This window comes from Lolium rigidum, chromosome 7 (assembly GCF_022539505.1).
Source record: "Lolium rigidum isolate FL_2022 chromosome 7, APGP_CSIRO_Lrig_0.1, whole genome shotgun sequence".
In the NCBI taxonomy this organism is placed as follows: Eukaryota; Viridiplantae; Streptophyta; class Magnoliopsida; order Poales; family Poaceae; genus Lolium; species Lolium rigidum.
The window spans coordinates 274,237,887-274,260,584 of record NC_061514.1 but is presented as its reverse complement, the minus strand read 5'-3'; the positions used below and the strand labels follow the sequence as shown (position 1 = coordinate 274,260,584).

Genomic DNA, 22,698 nt, shown 5'->3' with positions numbered 1-22,698 from the left:
TCTTTCAATCGACACACTTCACTGCACAGGTTCTTCTACCCCTCTTTTTCATGTCGCCGCACGCTTAGCTACCATGAGTGTGTCGTGCTCTGATCAGGAGTCTAGGCCGATGATGGCTCAACGAAGGCTAAGGCTGCAAGTTTGCCGCAGGGTGTGACAGCGCAACGGTGTTGGTGCGGCCGTCTTGCAAAGGTTAAGCCGGTGGAGGATTTCTCCGATCAGTTTGACATGAAATTTTTCATGTGTGCGAACTATGATCATGATCCACCCCGAAGTTCAGTTTCGTTGTCCACCAGGCCGCCGATATGTTTTGACAGAATTTTATTTAGGCATATTCGTATGTGTTTATGTATGTGGTTTAATGTTACTGTTTATGTTGCAGTCTCCCGCACTTTGTGCAAATGGTTTCACTGGATAGACGGTGAGAAGCCAGATTGGGCGCGCCGAGAGGTTGAGGAGAAACACCGGCGTGCGTGGACAAGGTTCTTTGAGGAGGAGCGTCGGGAAAAAGCTCGAGCTAATGATAAAGCGGAGCGAGAGAGGCGGATCCGAGAAATTAAGGGCGGAACAAGCTCCAAATCGCGAGGTGAATCGAGAAGAGGATAGATGATGAGCGAGAGGAAGATGTGCGCGAGGAGACCGTGAAGCGGAAAGAAAGAGACTAAGGGAAACAGTTGTTGAGGCGCAAGCGGCAGAAGATGCGAGCGGGAGAAAAGTGGCGGGAAATTTTGACGTGAGATAAGTGGCGAAGATATTGGCGGCACATTCAGTTGAAATTAAGAATACACGTGTAATTAAGATATGTCTGATAAATAAGTCATGCATACATAAATCTCTCATACATAGGTCATGCATACATAAATATCTCATACATAGGTTATGCGTACATAAATGTCTCATTCATAGGTCTTACATCAACCGGGACGACGTCTAGGCTGTCGTTGGGGTGGCGTAGCACGGGGTGTCCAACCGAACCTTTCCGGGGCCCTGGCGTTGCTAGCAGGGATCCAGGACCCGGACTCGGGGTCGTACTGCGTCTCATGTGTTGGCTCAGGTGGAGGAGTCTGCGTACCGATATAAACAGGTGGTCTACGACTAATCACTTTTCTAAACTCCGATCGGTCAGCTACTAACCGACCGAGTTACACTTTTAAGATTTGTTGTAAACGCGTGCGTGCTATTCTAGAAATAAATAATTAATTCGTATTATTAAAAAAAAGTCGCTACTAACAAGCACGTTGTAAGTGTTGTTTTCACAAGCAGAAATTGCATTCGCTCTTGTCGTGGTCACAATCGGTCCGGCCCAAATAGGGTTACTTGAGTTGGCCATTTTATACAGTATGCAAGTTTGTATAGCAAGGGCGGGCCTAAAATATCTCCACCGCCTACTGCTCGGCCTCACCTCGCAAGCTGCTCGAACACGCTGGGCTACAAGCCAGTGACAGTGGACCCATCTGACCACCAGGACCCACACGCATAGAGAGAAGTAGAGTGGCCTTGGCAGCAGCACAACACGTACGCCACAAGACGAGTCGCCGCTAAAAAGCTCCCTCCCACAACCACAAGCCATCCTTCATTGTTCCCCATTCCCCTCTCTCTTCTTCTTCCTCCCCACGCCAGCCGCCGCGACCTAGGGTTCCTCTCCCCGCGCCCGCCGCCGCCGCCGAATCCTCGATGGGCACGCCGGAGACCTCGCGGGAGCCGTGCCCGGACCGCATCCTGGACGACGTGGGCGGCGCCTTCGGGATGGGCGCGGTGGGCGGCTCCGTCTTCCACTTCCTCAAGGGCACCTACAACTCCCCCAACGGCGAGCGCCTCCTCGGCGGCGCCCAGGCCGTGCGCATGAACGCGCCGCGCGTCGGCGGGAGCTTCGCCGTCTGGGGCGGCCTCTTCTCCGCCTTCGACTGCACCATGGTCTTCGCGCGCCAGAAGGAGGACCCCTGGAACTCCATCATCGCCGGCGCCGCCACCGGCGGCTTCCTCTCCATGCGCCAGGGCGCCGCCGCCGCCGGCCGCTCCGCGCTCATGGGCGGCTGCCTCCTCGCGCTCATCGAGGGCGCCGGACTCATGCTCAACCGCGTCCTCGCCGTGCCCCCGCCGCTCCCCGCCGACGACCCCGCCGCCGCCATCGGCGGGTTCCAAGGCTTCCCGGGCCTGCCCCAGCCTGCCGTCATCGCCCCCGAGGTCGGGACCTCCAGCAGCGACGGCGGTAGCTGGTTCGGGAGCCTCTTCGGGGGCAAGAAGGAGGAGGACAAGAAGCCCAGTGCCAGTGGTGGCAAGTCGGAGATGCTGGAGAGCTTCGACACGCCCAGCCCTCCGATCCCATCCTTCGACTACAAGTGAATTAAAAAGGTAAGCTTTTTACCTCTCCAATCTCTATTCTTCCTTCTATTTTTCCGATGCGATTAGGACTCCTCCTGCTCTCGACCCCCCGAGTCCGTTTTTCTTTCTTGTGCAACAAACATGCCTTCAGATCAGATCCATCCTCGGTAGTCCTAACCAATACCGTATTCTCCAACAAGTCGTATCGGTCGTGCTATATAGAAGAACCTACTCTGCTGCTCGTATCTCCAAATAAATCCCGGGGAAGCTTTCGTTCCACCACAGGGCATCCAATCTCCAGATAGGGTTTTACACAGCGGGTGCCATGACGGGGTCTCTTTTGGAGAGAGATCCATGCCCGGACCGCATCCTTGATGATGCTGGCGGGGCTTTCGGCATGGGTCTTGTAGGCGGTTCTGCCTTCCACTTCCTCAAGGGCCTCTACAACTCGCCCAATGGCGCACGGATTGTTGGCGGTATGCAGGCCGCGCGCATGAACGCCCCACGACTCGGCGGGAGCTTCGCCGTCTGGGGCACCCTCTTCTCCACCTTCGACTGCACCGCGGTCTACGTGCGCCAAAAGGAGGACCCCTGGAACTCCATCATTGCTGGTGCCTCAACTAGCGGGCTCCTTTCATTGCGCAAGGGCCTCAGATCCACTGTTGGAGGTGCCATCGTTGGCGCTGCCTTCCTCGCAGGTATTGAGGGCGCTGGCATCGTAATCAACACCTTCCTTGCCAAGCAGCAGAACACCCCACCGCTCCCTGCCGACGACCCCAGTGTTACCATTGCCACATGCCTACCTCAGGCGCATGTGTCCTATACTGACCTCTCAAGCTCGACAAGCAGCTTCCCAGGCCTTCCGCAACTACCCGTGTACCCTACTGAGGTTGCAAGCTCAAGTGTTAGCGGTAGCTGGTTTGGCAGTCTATTTGGTAAGGAGGAGAAGAAAAAGGCTAGTAGCAGTAGGGGCACATCGGAGATATTGGAGAGCTTTGAGACACCCTGCCCTCCAATACCATCGTTCGACTACAAGTGAAAAAGGTGTGGGTTTTTTTAGTTCCAATCTGAATGATAATTTTGAGAAAAGTGCTATTTTAGGATTCCACAAAGACTTGGATTTCCTATTACCCAGTTCATGGACATAGGGATTTCTCCGCGTGTGCTGTTAATTTCTCTTCTATTTGGCATTCCTTGATAAAATGTGGTTTCTTTTCTGTTTGGTGATGTAAAGGATCAAAATATAGTCGTTGGTGTGACCACATAAGAGTATTTAGGCTTTCATATTTTCTCCTAGTATATGGATGATATTGTTTGGACAATGTGTCTAGTGGATGAGAATTGTGCCGTCGTTAATTTATTTTATGCCACTTCAGTTTTATTTGTATCGTATTTTACAAAGTTCTTATTTATCTTGAAGCTGAGTGTGTCAGAACATCCCAATTTTGACTAGTTCTGCATGGATCATTATGTTTATAACCTACAATAGCTGCAACTGTTGACATATTCTGCTTCTGTTAATCGAGTCTAAATACTTGTATAAAAGTTCTAAGGTTGCATTATCGGCTAGAAAAGCTGATGCTTGTAGGTTCAGACCATGCATTTGATCGCATAATGATCTATGACTTCAGTGTATTACTTTGGACTTCTTAGTGACGAGTAATTTTTGGGTTGTCCATTTATAAGCTGGTTGTTCAAGTGGCCAAGGAAACATAACACAAAATCAAGCATTTGCAAATATCAAAGTTATTTTATACATTGTTGTGCTCTTTATGGACATGGTCATAATTTTGTCAAAGAATATTTGGCCTGGTTTTCTTTTATCACCTAATAAGATGGTAATAATTTTGTGAAGAATATTTATGTCGTGGTTTCATTAGAACATGGGAAACATTATTTTGTAGTCCTGGGCTGCATTGCCCTATAATTAGTTGAATTGTCAGGTAATGAGTTCTGACATACCTGGTAAGGTTCATGGAGTCGTTTTAACCATGAAAATATCTTGCTCTGCATTCCAACCTTTTATATGATCTCTGGGATTGATTACTCCACTCTTTAACAACTGAAATAATCTGTCCAGGACATGCCCCTTGGCTGCCTAATAGAACTCGAAAACAAAATATACATGTCTTACCTCGTGATTAAATAACTACGTATAAAATCTTATGCAGGTAGCAGGCATGGCTCACATATATGTAAACATATAAATTGAATTTTTTGATTTCAAGTTTTAACAATAGAGAAGTACTAATATACATGACATGGTACTAAATTAGCTGATTTTTGTTCGTTATTTATAGGATCAGTCATGTCAGCACTCAGCTCTCAGCTGAGTGATTTCTCTATTCTTGATCCATGGTCCTTGCTCTTGAACTGTACATTTAGTGATGCAACCTTAGAACTTTGACGGAAACTGTGAAGCTTCTGTAAGGTCGATGCCCAAGGAGCGCTGAACTATGTGCTACTATATATGCTCATGAACTATGTGCTACTATATATTTTCATGTACTTGAAGTTGTGATAGCTGATCTTTCGGAGTGTCTAGATTGCTCTCACTCAATATTTGGCTAGCCTCTGGCTTGTATTCTGGAACTATGAGAAGACCGCTATCTTTTTGTCTGTTCTATTGAGACGTCTATTAGACATGATTCGGTCATATGGTCTTGTTCTGTGCTGTCTATCTGATTTACTGTAAATTTGGTGTGCTTTTGTTGCACACTGAGCAAGTTCATGTGGTTTAGTTGTGCTGTTCTTGTAAGGATATAGGTCGGTTATTCATGCTTGCATATTCTTAGATGGAGTAGAATATGTGATGATCTGATGATATGTTTTTCGTTGGTGCAGGTAGTTGATGGCACTGATGCCCAGTGTGGCTCGATCTGGAAGTAGTAGTCTTGAACTGGGGATGCGATATCTTGAAGAAGAGATGGAATACATTTTTGAGGGGAACCGAAGTGTGTGTCGCTCCACTTTCAGTACTATTATCTATGGATCGAACCTGTTGGGAAAATGTTTTGGTCGCTGGCTCTTATGTATTATTTAGTTAATGTACGTGTGCTTTTAAAACATGGCAGGTCTACAACCCTGCATCCTATTGTTCCCCTAGTAGTGACAGTAATAATACATATACCATCATGTTGTGCAAATGTACTGCACTTAAAAAGCCTTAGAATATCCCCCATCTGGCGTCTGGTGTGACCTTCAGTGTGAGGCGGTTGCATTGCATTCTGTTATCTCATAGTTCTTCTGCTTGGTCTTGGATGCCATGTTTGATGTTCTGTGGTAGGTTGCTCCTCCCAATATAGATTCTCGAATCTATATCTGTTTCTTCTATTTTTACTTGCTGTGGTGGCGATCAGGAGTCTGTTGTCTGTTATATATTTTATTCTGTGATTATGTTCTGTGATGGAGGCTTTCTTCTTACATTCTGAGATCCTCGGTACTATTCAACCTTCGATTGTCTATTGTCGGGCTTGCTCCATGGGAGCTGAGGTTCCATCTACAACTTCTTAAAGGACACCTACAACTTGCCCAACGGCTGAGTGTCTCGACCTGGTGGCAGCTTTGCTGTGTGTGGGACGGCCTTTTCTCCAACCTCAGCTGCACTGGGCGTCCTTTTCTCCTGCCTCCACTGCACCGTTATTGTGAGCCAGAAGGACCCTGGGAACTAGGGAGAGCCACACCCTGGGCAACAAAAGCCATGGCCCGGGGGGATGTGGCAATATTTTACATATGCATTAATGAAATAGTTGATTTAGCATAGCAATAAACCTCTCGCGCTCATCGAGGGTATTGGCCTCGTGATCAACCATGTTGACCAAGCCCACAAGCACAACAGAAGAACCTACCGTAGGTCACCGACTATCTACCGCGTAACTCAGCCATCCTTGTCCCCTGTAGAGGTCGCATGCTCGAGCGATGCTAGTCTCTTGGGATACCATCCCAATCTAACACAATGAAGCCCAATTGCAATGGGGGCTGAGTTGAAGAGCCTTGACAACATTTAACTACCATTTTGATTCCATCCCAATCTAACACCTTAGCTACCATGACCTTTCGATTTCCTAGTGCCACCAAAGCCGAAGGAGATGGCGAAGCAGGACAAATATGATTTCGTGTCGTCAGATATGACCCTACGTGATCCATATTCGTTGGCAACAAGTCGGGACGGTGAGGTCAATGCCTCCAACGTTGATGGTGGAGGTTTGTGATTCTTGGGAATTTTAAATGTTGTCACAATGTTTCAACATGTTGTAATAGGCTTGTTTTTGTCGTGTCCACATGAGTAACATGTTGCGGTGATTTTTAGCGTATGCTTTAAGAGGATTCTCTATTTCAGCATGCATTAGCTCTTCACATTTCAAGCATGTGGAGTTTTACTGAAATCCATAGAGATTTATTGCATACTCAGAGAATTTTCACCGTTGTGGTATTGTAGTGTCTTGATTTTTTTTACGGAACTTTATATAGATTTGGTATGATGATGTAGCAACCAAACAACCAAATGTTGCGTGTGAGAGTTTTATGTTGCAACAACCGGAGGACCTAGATTCTCAGTTTTAAGTAGACATGACTTCCCTATAGTACGGCCGGCTGATGTCTATGGATCGTGACATAGCCCACCTCCTACAACACCCGTCAGCCCATCTCGACCCAATCTGCTCTTGCCCCATGACCAACTCGTTGCTGCCACCTCCCTGGGCCGAAGACCCTCTGCTCCACCATCCCGAGTCGGTACAGCTGACATATCAGCGTGTACAACATCGACTGTGTCGCGACAATGCCATGAGTGACCTCGAAGCTCACCGTGAAGCTTCTTATTGATGTGGACTGTCATGCACTCTAGTCGATCCCCACGTCCTGCCACATGCCCCCAAAGCTTTACTATGCCGTCGTGCAAACATATTGCAGATGAGAGAAGGAAGATATATTATCAGTTTTGCTAGTTCTTGGTCGACCTAGAATTAACTTATAGCTCAACTGACTTTAGGACCGTTAAATTTATATCGTGATTTGTTGCACCTGAGAATTACAGGGGGTTGCAATTGCAACTTAGATTTCCGAGTTACACATAAATTACATCGTGAATCGTGCTTTCTTCAACCCTCTAATGTCCAAATGAGATGTGCTTGAGAATTCATCAATTCGTTGGAATCCTGGAGATGCCCCAAGTTATTTTTTAGTTTTTAATAGTATGTGTTACCTAAATTCTTACCAATTTTTTGTTGGGCGGCAGCGATCAGAAGTCTATTTTAATTTTTAAGTCAATCTGCGGTGGGCTTTTCCTTCTCGTGCAAGAATTGCGGTACTAGTCCGTACCGCATACTGCATACAACGATCGGTCGTTTTATACCCGCTCTGCTGTTCCGTAGATTTACTTGTTAATCGATTAGATAGGCCGGGTTACGCATCGAGATCGAGTACAATGCCGAGGTCTCTTTCGGAGGAGGACCCATGCCCAGGCCGCATCGTCGCCGACGCCGGCGGTTCTTTCGCCGTGGGCGCCGTGGGAGGCTCCGTCTTCCACTTCATCAAAGGCGTCCGCTCCTCGCCGAACGGCGCCAGGATGACCGGCGGCCTACAGGCCCTTCGCATGAACGCCCCGCGAGTCGGCGGGTCCTTCGCCGTCTGGGGCGGCCTCTTCTCCGCCTTCAACTGCACCGCCGTCTACGTTCGCCAGAAGGACGACCCCTGGAACTCCATCGCCGCCGGCGCCGCCGCCGCCGGCCTGCTCTCCGTGCGCCAGGGCCTCAGAGCTGCTGCAAAGTCGGCGGCGACCGGCGCCGTCCTCCTCGCGCTCGTCGAGGGCATGGGCCTTCTGGCCGACCGAGCCCAGGCCGAGCAGGCGCAGCGGAACCGACCGCAAGTCCACAACCCTGCCTTGGCCGCCGCCATTGCCGCACAGCACAACCTACCGCAAGTCCACGACCCCATCTTCTCCGCAGCCGTTATCAACCGCGTCGTCGATGACCCCGACTTGGTCGACGCCGTAGCCAACCGCGTCCATGCCGCACAACAGAACCTACTGCCCGTCGACGACCCCGCCATTGCAGCACAAGGAGGCGGCGTCCAAGGCTCGAGCGGTCATCCTCGCTTCGGCAAGGAAGCGGAGGAGACGAAGAATTCCACGGACAAGGGTGGCTTGATTTGACATCCGATATACATTATTTAGGTTAAGTGAGAAAAGGGTGTTTTCAATTATATTTTGTATATTTCCGTCCTAACCTGTATTAGTTTTGAACAATATACTGAAAACTGAAGAGTATGATGCAACACAAAAGTAGAGTTCTGCTGGATTTTTTTATTTCACGCAAAAATATGGACGTTGATTTGGTAAATGTCTGTTTTGAGGGAAAACAATCGTAACGACTTTATGTAAGTAGCACAACAATAAAATCTGGTGGATCCTCGGCCCAAATCAATCGACTGAGCTCCCTCCACCTTACAAGCCAAAGTAAGGTCTCTCAAAAAAAAAAAAAAATACAAGCCAAAGTAAGGGTGACCTTGTTGCTTCCTCTAGCCCTATGAGCAAAAATAACATAGAAAAACCTCCAAAAAGAAAAAAGCACACTCTTCATAAATCGCTGCCGCAACTTCAATAGAATTACCGCCATCTTTGCATGGTAGATATCATATCCATGTAGTCCTTGTTCACCATGAGCCTTGAACATCCAATTTGTCCCGCAATAATTCGCCTAGTGTCCTTCTATTATAATGAGAGAACTCGTTTGGACACTAGTATCTTTTTTTGAGAAGTAGATGACTTGTCATCCGATTTTTTAGCGAACGGTAAATATCAACAATGTCAACATACATCAAAACAGGTTACGACGTGGTAATTTCTGGCCAGTCCAAAACCGCTCGCTCTAGAAACCGTGCCCTGTCCAATATTGGCATCCTTTTGAACGCAGGCACACATACACGCATATACACTCACCCCTATAAATGCAAAGATACAATGTTGGCATCCTTTTTGTTTCGAAGGAAAGGCATCATCACGACTTTATTGATTATCAAAAAACAGTTACATTATCTTTAGGTAGCTCAATAATAAAATATGGTGGATCCTCGGGGCAAAACAATCAAATGATGTCCCTTCACCTGTTCACCTTACAAGCCAAAGTAGAAGCGACCAACCGAGTGCAAATATTTCGTAAATAGTTGCGCCCGCACCTAATTATCAAATGTTGCACTTTTAAGTTCTTAAAAAATACGAAATAAAATCGTGAACATGGGTTATGTTGTATTGTGTGCACATGTAAAATTTCGTCCCAAGATATGACCATATGTGACTGTGGAAAAAAAGAAGGCCTAAGTGAATAGTATTCATAACTATCCACATATCATTTGTCTTTTTTGTGCACGCCAGACATTTTCAAATTTTTGGATGGAACTTTGCAGATTCATTTTACACAACATAATATATGTCCTAGATTTTTTCCGCATTTTTTAAATCTTGAAAATGTTCTGAAAAGTCAAACTAAGCAAAGTTTGGTCAAACTTTTAGAAGTAACTATCAAAATCTATGATATTCTATAAATATAAGTATGAAAATATACTTCATGATGTATTTAATGATATTAATTTTGTACTCCCTCTATCTCAGTTTATTAGTCATGCCTTCAATTTGATCTATTTAATATAAATTATATAACACAAAAGTTATTCCATTAGAAAGTATAAAACGTAAAATTTCTAATGGTATATTTTTGGTACTCCCTCCATTCCTTTCTATAGTGCCTATTGTATTTTAGCACGGAAATTAGCGCAAGCCATTTTTTTGACACAAAACCCCCTAGCGATCTTAGAGACAAAATGGGAAACTAAAATCAGATCTCAGAAAATAATCATGTTTCCATAAACAATCGCGTCATGTACTCCCTCTCTCCCGCTATTCTTTCCATAATCAGATTGGTTTCCACATTTTCTGGACGGGAATAGATTGGTTTCCACATTTTCTAGATGGGAATAGATTGGTTTCCAGATTTTTTGGACGGGAATAGATTCGTTCCCAGATTTTCTGGACGGGAATAGATCGGTGGAAGGGGTTCTTTGCAAAAAAACATAGCTTTACTCTTATATTCTGAAACAAAAGCGAAAAAACAATAGGCATTATAGAAAGGAACGGAGGGAGTAATATATATCTTATATTAAGTTTATCAAATTAGCGACCTAGGGATACGCATAGGACTAGTAAACTGAAACGGAGGGACTATTTTACATGTTAATGATTTTTTGGCTGGTTGTTTAATTTAGGGTAACAACAAATTGGGCAAGCCGTTTTAGGCTACAAAATATTTCTTATTGACGTAATTGCCTAATTGGCTCATTTTATTTTTTGTGGACTCAGCAATAAATCTGGACTAGTCCAGGCCGTGCACAACAGGAAACCTTTTTAGATTCATATTTCACGGACGCCATTGTTGGTGGGTTGTTGGTGCTATAGGTCTTGTATTCCGTACGTAGTTTCGATTGTTAATCATCTTCCCGGCTTTCCGCCGTGGTTACGAATCGAGCGAACTATGTCGACGCCTTTCCCGGAGCGGGATCCATGCCCAGATCGCATCCTCGACGATCTCGGCGGGGCCTTCGCCATGGGCGCCGTGGGCGGCTCCGTCTTCCACTTCGCCAAGGGCACCTACAACTCGCCCAACGGCGCGCGGCTCGCCGGCGGCATGCAGGCCCTGCGCATGAACGCGCCGCGGATCGGCGGGGCCTTCGCCGTCTGGGGCGGCCTCTTCTCCGTCTTCAACTGCACGGCCGTCTTCGTGCGCCAGAAGGAGGACCCCTGGAACTCCGTCATCGCCGGCGCCGCCACCCACGGCTCGCTCAACCTGCGCAGGGGACTCGGAGCCGCTGCTCGCTCCGCGGCGTTTGGCGGCTGTCTCCTCGCGCTCATCGAGGGTGTCGGCATCGTGCTCAACCACGTCGTCGACGAATCCGGACGGCCACAACCGCCAGTCGACGACCCCAACTTGGCCGAGAAATTGGAGGAGGCGAGGAAACACAATGGCAATCGGGGCGAGTTGGAGAGCCTTCACACGGATCCGATACCATCGTTCGCGTACAAGTGAGAAAGCGAGAGGTGTTTTCTTTTTCTAATTCTATCTATTTGCATCCCAAATTCCCAATCTCTATTTGTTTTAGACAATATATACTAAAATCCAACACAGTGTTCTTGAACATAAAGAATTTATTTATTCCGGAGCATTTTACATATAGGATATAGGAGCGTGAAGGGAGCCACGTTGGATACAGAAAGTATGCCACTACTTGGAGTACATTGTCCCGTTTCTGCATTTTGTTTGCAAGAACATGCAAGTGATTCCATGTATTTGCATCAAGATTGGATAAAGGAGTAATTTACTCCCTTCATGTCTGTTTATTAGGTATTACACATCTCGAGAAAATTGTGATTATTAATTTTGTCAACAAAAAACATGTCATAAAACTTATACCACTAAAGTTATATATTCAAATAAGTTTGCTCTGCCATGTCGGTCATGAATTCATACATTCTTCGGTTAGGTTAGGTCCCTGCCGCTGACAGTCGGTCTGCTCCGCCGCTCTATTCTGGTCCAACTAGTGGTGCTCCTGAAGCCTCCAACGTCTTCCCAGAATAGCCGCGCATCGACAAGCCAGCCCACCACATTCGCTTGCATACCGGTCTTCGTCTATAACGATGATCCATGCCTCCCCGTCTCCTTTGACCTCATCATTGACATTGTAATGAGTTCTAAGTTGTGCTGACCCTCTTCCCATTCTCCCTCTGGCTTTCTGTCGTGCTCCTGTATAACGCCGCCGCTAGAGGCCCTTGCCACCATGCTTCCCCGGTCGCCCAGAGCGACGGGGACTTCGCACAATCCCCATGTGACCTTACGTGACCCCGCCAAGCTCTCTCCCAGGTGGGGCTGCCCTAAAAGACCTAGTTGAGCATATCACTACAGTGGTTTTTTTTGCGAAAAAATGTATCTAGGTGGTCTTTTAATAAAGTTGCCCCAGTTGTGGCGGTTATTTGCACCTTTCTTCAAAGTTGTTATCCCTCTGTAAGGGTATATTGCCCCTATGTGTGGTTTTGGTAATTAATGACAACCCCTATGGACTAATGTTTTCATTGAGTTTATATGAAGGAATATTCTATAGGTACTTCTTGCATTCCATGTGTTGGATTCAAGTATGGATGCCATGAAGATAAATATACACCTTGTGTATTGGCATCAAGATCATCGATTTGAAGATATATATGTGATATGATCAAGAAGAAGAAATGAAGATGGAGTTCTTATGTGGAACTCAATATTAGCCATACTCTATCTTATATGATAAGCAATGGATGATCAAGATCTTGAGAGCTTGATTCCAAGTGAAGAATTCTCTATATACATCTCAAGATAGTACGATAGAGTATGAGAAGATACAAGGTTAAGTCGGGCAAGTTCAAGATGAGCATCTCAAGTGGATCACATGCTTGAAGCTTGCCGTCCATTTGGTGATAATGTACATGTGAAGATGTGCATCAATAGAGCTTTCCCATCATGGTATATGGGGGAGCATTTGTGAGTCTTCACGAAGCGACGATGATCAAGTGAGGCATTCCGGCTTGAGTGGAGCTTGAAGAGCTATCATCAAGATCAAGCGGGATGCGCAAGGCAAAGGTATGGCCTTGCTAGGCTTTTCTTTTACCGGTCTCAAGGTGGTTGTTGGGAGACCAGATTATAGGATAGATAGCCGCACTATCAAGAGGGGCTTTCGGTTGGGTAACTTGATCGCATCGTCTTAGGGAGCTCAATCCTTTGCATACTTTGCATTTCCCTATTGCTTCTTGGTGTTTCTCTGTGTGAGGTTCTTGAGCTTGTTGCTAGCTTTACAACAAGCCCAAGTTCATCGAAAACGGAATCCGCATGCATCTTCTATTGCGTTTTCGAGTTTGGACGTCTTCACCGTTTCTTGACGGTGGGAGACTCCCTCTCTAAAATCATCTAAAATGTTCTGTGAGGAGTCTCCATATTTCCATTTTTTGTTGGGGTTCTATTCGTCGTTATCTTTCCAACAAAAGTGGTTTCATGTCAATCGGGGTCCGGACACAAAAGTTATCACAGTTTTTGTATAAACATGTTTTCCTGCTCACCGGTGCGGGACCCGGTCGGACCGGCCCGTGCGCCGGACTAGCTCCGGCCTGCCGCCCGGTCAGCCGGCCTACGAACCGGCGGGCTCGGCGTGCCGTCCGGTCGACCGGTCGCCAACCGGTCGCCAACCGGGCGCCAACCGGATGAGTTCCTGGAAGACGCAAAGTGTCCCCGGTCTGTGGTCCGGTCTGACCGGACCCTGGACCGGACGGCCCGGCCCCAGGCCCGATTGACCGGCTTCCCCGACGGTTGACTCAGCCCAACTTTTCCCCAACGGTTATATTTGCTCTTGGGCTATAAATAGCCCTTCTTCCACCTTGGGCTGAGTTAGTTCTTCTATTCTCTCACCTCCATTGTTGCCTTTGAAGAACTTGCTCTCTCTCTTGTTCCCCCCATGATTCTTGCTCATTCTTGAGGGATCTAAGAGAGGAGATCTAGATCTACACTTCCACCAATCCATTTCTTCTCTAAGTGAGGGAATCTCTTGGGATCTAGATCTTGGAGTCTTTTGTTGACTTTCCCCATTGTTCTTCCTCTCCAATCTCATCCTAGCATTTGTTGTTTGGGTGGGATTTGAGAGTGAAGGACTTGAACACCTCTAGTGTTCTTGCTTTGCATCATTGCATAGTGTTGAGCTCTCCACCACGATTAGTTCGAGTGAGAGACCGTGAGCTTGTTACTCTTGGAGGGAAACCTCCTAGTTGGCTTGGCGGTTGGTGCTCCGGTGATCTCTTCAAGAATATTGTGAAGAGGCCCGGGCTTCTCCTTCGTGGAGCTTGTGAAGTGGTTGTGGAGCTTGCCATCTCCGGAGCGGAGGAAAAGCTAACTGATGGCGTGTATTTCACACGTTCGTTGGGCAACCCCAAGAGGAAGGTATGATGCGCACAGCAGCAAGTTTTCCCTCAGAAAGAAACCAAGGTTTATCGAACCAGGAGGAGCCAAGAAGCACGTTGAAGGTTGATGGCGGCGGGATGTAGTGCGGCGCAACACCGGAGATTCCGGCGCCAACGTGGAACCTGCACAACACAACCAAGCTACTTTGCCCCAACGAAACAGTGAGGTTGTCAATCTCACCGGCTTGTCTGTAACAAAGGATTAACCGTATTGTGTGGAAGATGATTGTTTGCGAGAGAAAACAGTAAAACAAGTATTGCGATAGATTGTATTTCGAGTAAAGAGAATTGGACCGGGGTCCACGGTTCACTAGAGGTGTCTCTCCCATAAGACGAACAGCATGTTGGGTGAACAAATTACGGTTGGGCAATTGACAAATAAAGAGAGCATGACAATGCACATACATATCATGATGAGTATAGTGAGATTTAATTGGGCATTACGACAAAGTACATAGACCGCCATCCAACTGCATCTATGCCTAAAAAGTCCACCTTCGAGGTTATCATCCGAACCCCTCCGAGTATTAAGTTGCAAAACAACGGACAATTGCATTAAGTATGGTGCGTAATGTAATCAACAACTACATCCTCGGACATAGCGCCAATGTTTTATCCCTAGTGGCAACGAGCACAACACAACCTTAGGGGTTTCGTCACTCCCCAGGTGTCAATGCAGGCATGAACCCACTATCGAGCATAAGTACTCCCTCTTGGAGTTAAAAGCATCTACTTGGCCGGAGCATCTACTAATAACGGAGAGCATGCAAGATCATAAACAACACATAAGCATAACTTTGATAATCAACATAACAAGTATTCTCTATTCATCGGATCCCAACAAACGCAACATATAGAATTACATATAGATGATCTTGATCATGATAGGCAGCTCACAAGATCCGACAATGATAGCACAATGGGGAGAAAACAACCATCTAGCTACTGCTATGGACCCATAGTCCAGGGGTAGACTACTCACTCATCACTCCGGAGGCGACCATGGCGGTGTAGAGTCCTCCGGGAGATGATTCCCCTCTCCGGCAGGGTGCCGGAGGCGATCTCCAGGATCCCCGAGATGGGATCGGCGGCGACGGCGTCTCGGTAATGTTTTCCGTATCGTGGCTCTCGGTGCTCGGGGGTTTCGTCACGGAGGCTATTTGTAGGCGGAAGGGCAGGTCAAGAGGCGGCACGGGGGCCCACACCACGGGCCGGCGCGGCCAAGGGGGGGCCGCGCCGCCCTAGGGTTTGGCCACCCCGTGGCCCCTCTTCGTCTCTCCTTCGGACTTCCGGAAGCTTCGTGAGAAAATAGGCCTGCGGGCTTTAATTTCGTCCAATTCGAGAATATTTCTTTACTAGGATTTCTGAAACCAAAAACAGCAGAAAACGACAAGCGGCACTTCGGCATCTTGTTAATAGGTTAGTTCCGAGAAAATGCACGAATATGACATAAAGTGTGCATAAAACATGTAGATAACATCAATAATGTGGCATGGAACACAAGAAATTATCGATACGTTGGAGACGTATCGGCATCCCCAAGCTTAGTTCTGCTCGTCCCGAGCGAGTAAAACGATAACAAAGATAATTTACGGAGTGACATGCCATCATAAACTTGATCATACTATTTGTAAAGCATATGTAGAGAATGCAGCGATCAAAACAATGTGTATGACATGAGTAAACAAGTGAATCATAAAGCAAAGACTTTTCATGAATAGCATTTCAAGACAAGCATCAATAAGTCTTGCATAAGAGTTAACTCATAAAGCAATAATTCAAGTAAAGGTATTGAAGCAACACAAAAGAAGATTAAGTTTCAGCGGTTGCTTTCAACTTGTAACATATATATCTCATGGATATTGTCAACATAGAGTAATATAATAAGTGCAATAAGCAAGTATGTAAGAATCAATGCACAGTTCACACAAGTGTTTGCTTCTTGAGGTGGAGAGAAATAGGTGAACTGACTCAACATTGAAAGTAAAAGAATGGTCCTCATAGAGGAAAAGCATCGATTGCTATATTTGTGCTAGAGCTTTGATTTTGAAAACATGAAACAATTTTGTCAACGGTAGTAATAAAGCATATGCATCATGTAAATTATATCTTATAAGTTGCAAGCCTCATGCATAGTGTACTAATAGTGCTCGCACCTTGTCCTAATTAGCTTGGACTACCTGGATTATCACCGCAATACATATGCTTTAACCAAGAATCACAAAGGGGTACCTCTATGCCGCACGTACAAAGGTCTAAGGAGAAAGCTCGCATTTGGATTTCTCGCTTTTGATTATTCTCAACTTAGACATCCATACGGGACAACATAGACAACAGATAATGGACTCCTCTTTTAATGCTTTAAGCATTCAACAACAATTAATTCTTTTCTCATTAGAGATTTGAGGATGTTTGTCCAAAACTGAAACTTCCACCATGGAACATGGCTTTAGTTAGCGGCCCAATGTTCTTCTCTCACAATATGCATGCTCAAACCATTCAACTCGGTGTAGATCGCCCTTACTTCGAGACAAGACGAACATGCATAGCAACTCACATGAAATTCAACAATGAGTTGATGGCGTTCCCCGATAAACATGGTTATCGCACAACAAGCAACTTAATAAGAGATAAAGTGCATAATTACATATTCAATACCACAATAGTTTTTAAGCTATTTGTCCCATGAGCTATATATTGCAAAGGTGAATGATGGAATTTTAAAGGTAGCACTCAAGCAATTTACTTTGGAATGGCTGGAAAATACCATGTAGTAGGTAGGTATGGTGGACACAAATGGCATAGTGGTTGGCTCAAGTATTTTGGATGCATGAGAAGTATTCCCTCTCGATACAAGGTTTAGGCTAGCAAGGTTGTTTGAGGCAAACACAAGGATGAACGGTACAGCAAAACTCACATAAAAGACATATTGAAAGCAGTATAATACTCTATACCGTCTTCCTTGTTGTTCAAACTCAAAACTAGAAATTATCTAGACCTTAGAGAAACCAAATATGCAAACCAAATTTTAGCATGCTCTATGTATTTCTTCATTAATGGGTGCAAAGCATATGATGCAAGAGCTTAAACATGAGCACAACAATTGCCAAGTATCACATTACCCAAAACATTTATAGCAATTACTACATGTATCATTTTCCAATTCCAACCATATAACAATTTAACGAAGGAGAAACTTCGCCATGAATACTATGAGTAGAAACCAAGGACATATTTGTCCATAAGCTACAGCGGAGTGTGTATCTCTCCCATAAAGTGAATGCTAGGATCCATTTTATTCAAACAAAACAAAAACAAAAACAAAACGACGCTCCAAGAAAAAGCACATAAGATGTGGCCGAATAAAAATATAGTTTCGGGGGAGGAACCCGATAATTTGTCGATGAAGAAGGGGATGCCTTGGGCATCCCCAAGCTTAAACGCTTGAGTCTTCTTGATATATGCAGGGGTGAACCACCGGGTGCATCCCCAAGCTTAGAGCTTTCACTCTTCTTGATCATGTTGCATCATACTCCTCTCTTGACCCTTGAAAACTTCCTCCACACCAAACTCGAAACAACTCATTAGAGGGTTAGTGCACAATATAAATTGACATATTCAGAGGTGACACAATCATTCTTAACACTTCTGGACATTGCATAATGCTACTGGACATTAGTGGATCAAAGAAATTCATCCAACATAGCGAAAGAGGCAATGCGAAATAAAAGGCAGAATCTGTCAAAACAGAACAGTTCGTATTGACGAATTTTAAAATGGCACCAGACTTGCTCAAATGAAAATGCTCAAATTGAATGAAAGTTGCGTACATATCTGAGGATCATGCACGTAAATTGGCATAATTTTCTGAGCTTCCTGCAGGGCAGTGGGCTCAGATTCGTGACAGCAAAGAAATCTGGAACTGCGCAGTAATCCAAATCTAGTACTTACTTTTCTATCAACGGCTTAACTTGGCACAACAAAACTCAAAACTAAGATAAGGAGAGGTTGCTACAGTAGTAAACAACTTTCAAGACACAAATATAAAACAAAGTACTGTAGCAAAATAACACATGGGTTATCTCCCAAGAAGTTCTTTCTTTTTAGCCATTAAGATGGGCTCAGCAGTTTTAATGACGCTCACATGAAAAATAGAGTATGAAGCAAAAGAGAGCATCAAGAAGCAAATTCAAAACACATTTAAGTCTAACACGCTTCCTATGCATAGGAATCTTGTAAATAAACAAGTTCATGAAGAGCAAAGTAACAAGCATAGGAAGATAAAACAAATGTAGCATCAAAAATTTCAGCACATAGAGAGGCATTTTAGTAACATGAAAATTTCTACAACCATATTTTCCTCTCTCATAATAACTTTCAGTAGCAACATGAGCAAACTCAATAATATAACTATCACATAAAGCATTCTTATCATGAGTCTCATGCATAAAATTATTACTCTCCACATAAGCATAATCAATTTTATTAGTAATAGTGGGAGCGAATTCAACAAAGTAGCTATCATCAAATGTAGGAGGCATATTGTAATCATAAAAGAAAATTTTCTCCTCAATGCTTGGGGGACTAAAAAGATCATGCTCATCAGAGCCAGCTTCCCCAAGCTTAGAATTTTCCATAGCATTAGCAACAATGGTGTTCAAAGCATCCATAGTAATAACATTCCCATTAGCATACATATAAAGTTCCATGGGTTTTTTAATTCTCTCTTCAAACACATCATGTCCTAATTCAAGATAAAGTTCATAAAGATCTCTCATATTTTTGTTGTTTTCCATTATGCTTAACTAGTGAGATAAAAACATGCATGATATTAAGTAAAGTAAAACAAGTAACTAATTTTTTTGTGTTTTTGATATAGCAAACAAGACAGTAAATAAAGTAAAACTAGCAACTAATTTTTTTGTATTTTGATTTAGTGCAGCAAACAAAGTAGTAAATAAAATAAAGCAAGACAAAAACAAAGTAAAGAGATTGAGAAGTGGAGACTCCCCTTGCAGCGTGTCTTGATCTCCCCGGCAACGGCGCCGGAAAAAGAGCTTGATGGCGTGTATTTCACACGTTCGTTGGGCAACCCCAAGAGGAAGGTATGATGCGCACAGCAGCAAGTTTTCCCTCAGAAAGAAACCAAGGTTTATCGAACCAGGAGGAGCCAAGAAGCACGTTGAAGGTTGATGGCGGCGAGATGTAGTGCGGCGCAACACCAGAGATTCCGGCGCCAACGTGGAACCTGCACAACACAACCAAGCTACTTTGCCCCAACGAAACGAGTGAGGTTGTCAATCTCACCGGCTTGCTTTGTAACAAAGGATTAACCGTATTGTGTGGAAGATGATTGTTTGCGGAGAAAACGAGTAAAACAAGTATTGCGATAGATTGTATTTCGGTAAAGAGAATTGGACCGGGGTCCACAGTTCACTAGAGGTGTCTCTCCCATAAGACGAACAGCATGTTGGGTGAACAAATTACAGTTGGGCAATTGACAAATAAAGAGAGCATGACAATGCACATACATATCATGATGAGTATAGTGAGATTTAATTGGGCATTACGACAAAGTACATAGACCGCCATCCAAGCGCATCTATGCCTAAAAAGTCCACCTTCGGGTTATCATCCGAACCCCCTCCGGTATTAAGTTGCAAAACAACGGACAATTGCATTAAGTATGGTGCGTAATGTAATCAACAACTACATCCTCGGACATAGCGCCAATGTTTTATCCCTAGTGGCAACGGCACAACACAACCTTAGGGGTTTCGTCACTCCCCAGGTGTCAATGCGAGGCATGAACCCACTATCGAGCATAAGTACTCCCTCTTGGAGTTAAAAGCATCTACTTGGCCAGAGCATCTACTAATAACGGAGAGCATGCAAGATCATAAACAACACATAAGCATAACTTTGATAATCAACATAACAAGTATTCTCTATTCATCGGATCCCAACAAACGCAACATATAGAATTACATATAGATGATCTTGATCATGATAGGCAGCTCACAAGATCCGACAATGATAGCACAATGGGGAGAAAACAACCATCTAGCTACTGCTATGGACCCATAGTCCGGGGTAGACTACTCACTCATCACTCCGGAGGCGACCATGGCGGTGTAGAGTCCTCCCGGGAGATGATTCCCCTCTCCGGCGAGGTGCGGAGGCGATCTCGGGATCCCCAGAGATGGGATCGGCGGCGACGGCGTCTCGGTAATGTTTTCCGTATCGTGGCTCTCGGTGCTGGGGGTTTCGTCACGGAGGCTATTTGTAGGCGGAAGGGCAGGTCAAGAGGCGGCACGGGGGCCCACACCACAGGCCGGCGCGGCCAAGGGGGCCGCGCCGCCTAGGGTTTGGCCACCACGTGGCCCCTCTTCGTCTCTCCTTCGGACTTCGGAAGCTTCGTGAGAAAATAGGCCTGCTGGGCTTTAATTTCGTCCAATTCCGAGAATATTTCTTTACTAGGATTTCTGAAACCAAAAACAGCGAGACAACGACAGCGGCACTTCGGCATCTTGTTAATAGGTTAGTTCCAGAAAATGCACGAATATGACATAAAGTGTGCATAAAACATGTAGATAACATCAATAATGTGGCATGGAACACAAGAAATTATCGATACGTTGGAGACGTATCACTAACCATAAGGAAAGGGCCATTATCCTTCGTGGGTGTGGTTCGGAGAATAGGGTGAGCCTTCGTGGCGCGGGGAATCCTTCGTGGGACCTCCACTCCTCCAAACGTGACGTACCTTGTTGCAAAGCAAGGGAACACGGGAATACATCCTCGTCTCCGCGTGCCTCGGTTATTTCTATACCCGAGCTCTCTTTCCTTGTGATAGCCATCGTGCTTGAAGTACATATATCTTGCTATCACTTGTGCTACATATATCTTGTGCCTATCTTGCTTAGCTCTAGTTGCTATTGTTACACTTAGTTGAGCTTAGCATATTTAGGGTTTGTGCTTGTAAACTAAACGATAGTTTAATTCCGCATTCTTACAAGACAAATCCGCAAGAGTTTGTAATTGCCTATTCACCCCCCCTCTAGGCGACATCTCGATCTTTCAATTGGTATCAGAGCAAGGTCTCTCCTTGTTTTAGGCTTCACCGCCTTGAGAGTAAAGATGTCGGCTAGTAATTTAGTGCACAATGACACAATTATCTTTGTTGGCACAAATTATCATTTGTGGCGAAATTGCTTGCTTTGTAAACTTCGGACCTTGTGTCCAAACATTGAGCAATTTCTAGATGTAGGTTTTTCTCCTCCGATGGATCCTCAAAATCTATCTTTAGAGGATGAGAAAAACTTACATCTTGAAGCTCAAGTATCTAATGAGCTTTTATTCTCCTTGAGACCCGATTTTCGTAGGTTCTTGATATATATAAAGCGAAAGTCGTCTCATGAGATATGGATCAAGCTTAAGGAAATGTTTGGTGGATCCACTTCTCATTTGGTCGGTGGTGACTCCGAGGAGCTCTCTTCCCCTTCACATCATGAAGAGCTCCAAGTTGCTTCCACCTCCGGTCGTGATGAGTTATCATCTTCTTCCACTTCACCAACGTGTAGCAAGACACGAGGTAATGATATGGTGAGTGGTGAGGAAAATTGCAATGTTGATATTGTGCTCAATAATGATGATTCTTCATCTCTATCCTATTGTAATGCTTCCTCTTTGGACTTAAACACATCTAGAATTGAAAATGACCTACATGCTTGTGTTGATAGTCCTTGCATATCATGTGTAAATTGCTTACATAGATCTCATGAAGATATGCTTACCTTGTCTTGCTCCCATAATCAAAATGCTTATATTTCCTCTAGTTGTTTGTTGACTAACAATGTAGAGGAAACCGAACACTCTATGGATCAAGACATGATTTCAAATGAGGATTCAAGAATATCTTCATCTTCATCCTCCGGTATGCACATGTGCCTTATGGCAAATGGATCAAAGGTATCTCCTACTTTGACTCCTAACACTTCCTCTAATGATGAGAGTGATGATGATGATAATGATGAAGAATATAATATCTTGGTGCATAATATGGCAACGATATATGCTTTCTATGTGCAACTGCATGTAGATATGCAATGGCGAGTGCAGTTCAGAACCCTTTGGCAATTTTTGTATGTGCGTTTCTATAATATATATAAGGGTGTACCTAATTACTTAGTTCTCAATTAGATAACATTATTAAATTTCAGTTGGTCATGACTAGCACGAATTACAAAGCAAATCTAACGGTTCATATTTTTTCACAGTTTCCCACATACAATCTTATAAGAAGGCTGAAGTTCAGAGTATAATATGAAAATACAAGGGGACTGAACCCAATTCAA

The 22,698-nt window shown here is 44.9% G+C and overlaps 4 protein-coding genes across 4 annotated transcripts; all 4 read left to right on the top strand.

Moving 5' to 3' along the window:
• Nucleotides 1-1,673: 1,673 nt before the first annotated feature.
• Nucleotides 1,674-5,583, top strand: LOC124676315 (mitochondrial import inner membrane translocase subunit TIM17-2-like; the record flags this gene model as incomplete). Its single annotated transcript, XM_047212395.1, is given in 2 exon segments — nt 1,674-2,352; nt 5,167-5,583. A coding segment is annotated over 1 exon segment (669 nt). The 3' UTR covers nt 2,344-2,352; nt 5,167-5,583.
• On the top strand, nt 2,400-4,429 carry LOC124676314 (mitochondrial import inner membrane translocase subunit TIM17-1-like). The gene has a single exon (XM_047212394.1). It carries the CDS (start codon nt 2,648-2,650, stop codon nt 3,359-3,361), a length of 714 nt encoding a protein of 237 aa, XP_047068350.1. The 5' UTR covers nt 2,400-2,647; the 3' UTR covers nt 3,362-4,429.
• A 2,164-nt stretch (nt 5,584-7,747) lies between the features above and the next one.
• LOC124672785 (mitochondrial import inner membrane translocase subunit TIM17-2-like) lies at nt 7,748-8,473 on the top strand. The gene is made up of 2 exons (XM_047208960.1): nt 7,748-8,141; nt 8,313-8,473. The coding sequence occupies exons 1-2, from the start codon at nt 7,748-7,750 to the stop codon at nt 8,471-8,473; spliced, it is 555 nt and encodes a 184-aa protein (XP_047064916.1).
• Nucleotides 8,474-10,871: 2,398 nt separating this feature from the next.
• Nucleotides 10,872-11,396, top strand: LOC124672784 (mitochondrial import inner membrane translocase subunit TIM17-2-like). Its single transcript, XM_047208959.1, has one exon. The coding sequence runs from the start codon at nt 10,917-10,919 to the stop codon at nt 11,394-11,396; it is 480 nt and encodes a 159-aa protein (XP_047064915.1). The 5' UTR covers nt 10,872-10,916.
• Nucleotides 11,397-22,698: the final 11,302 nt, after the last annotated feature.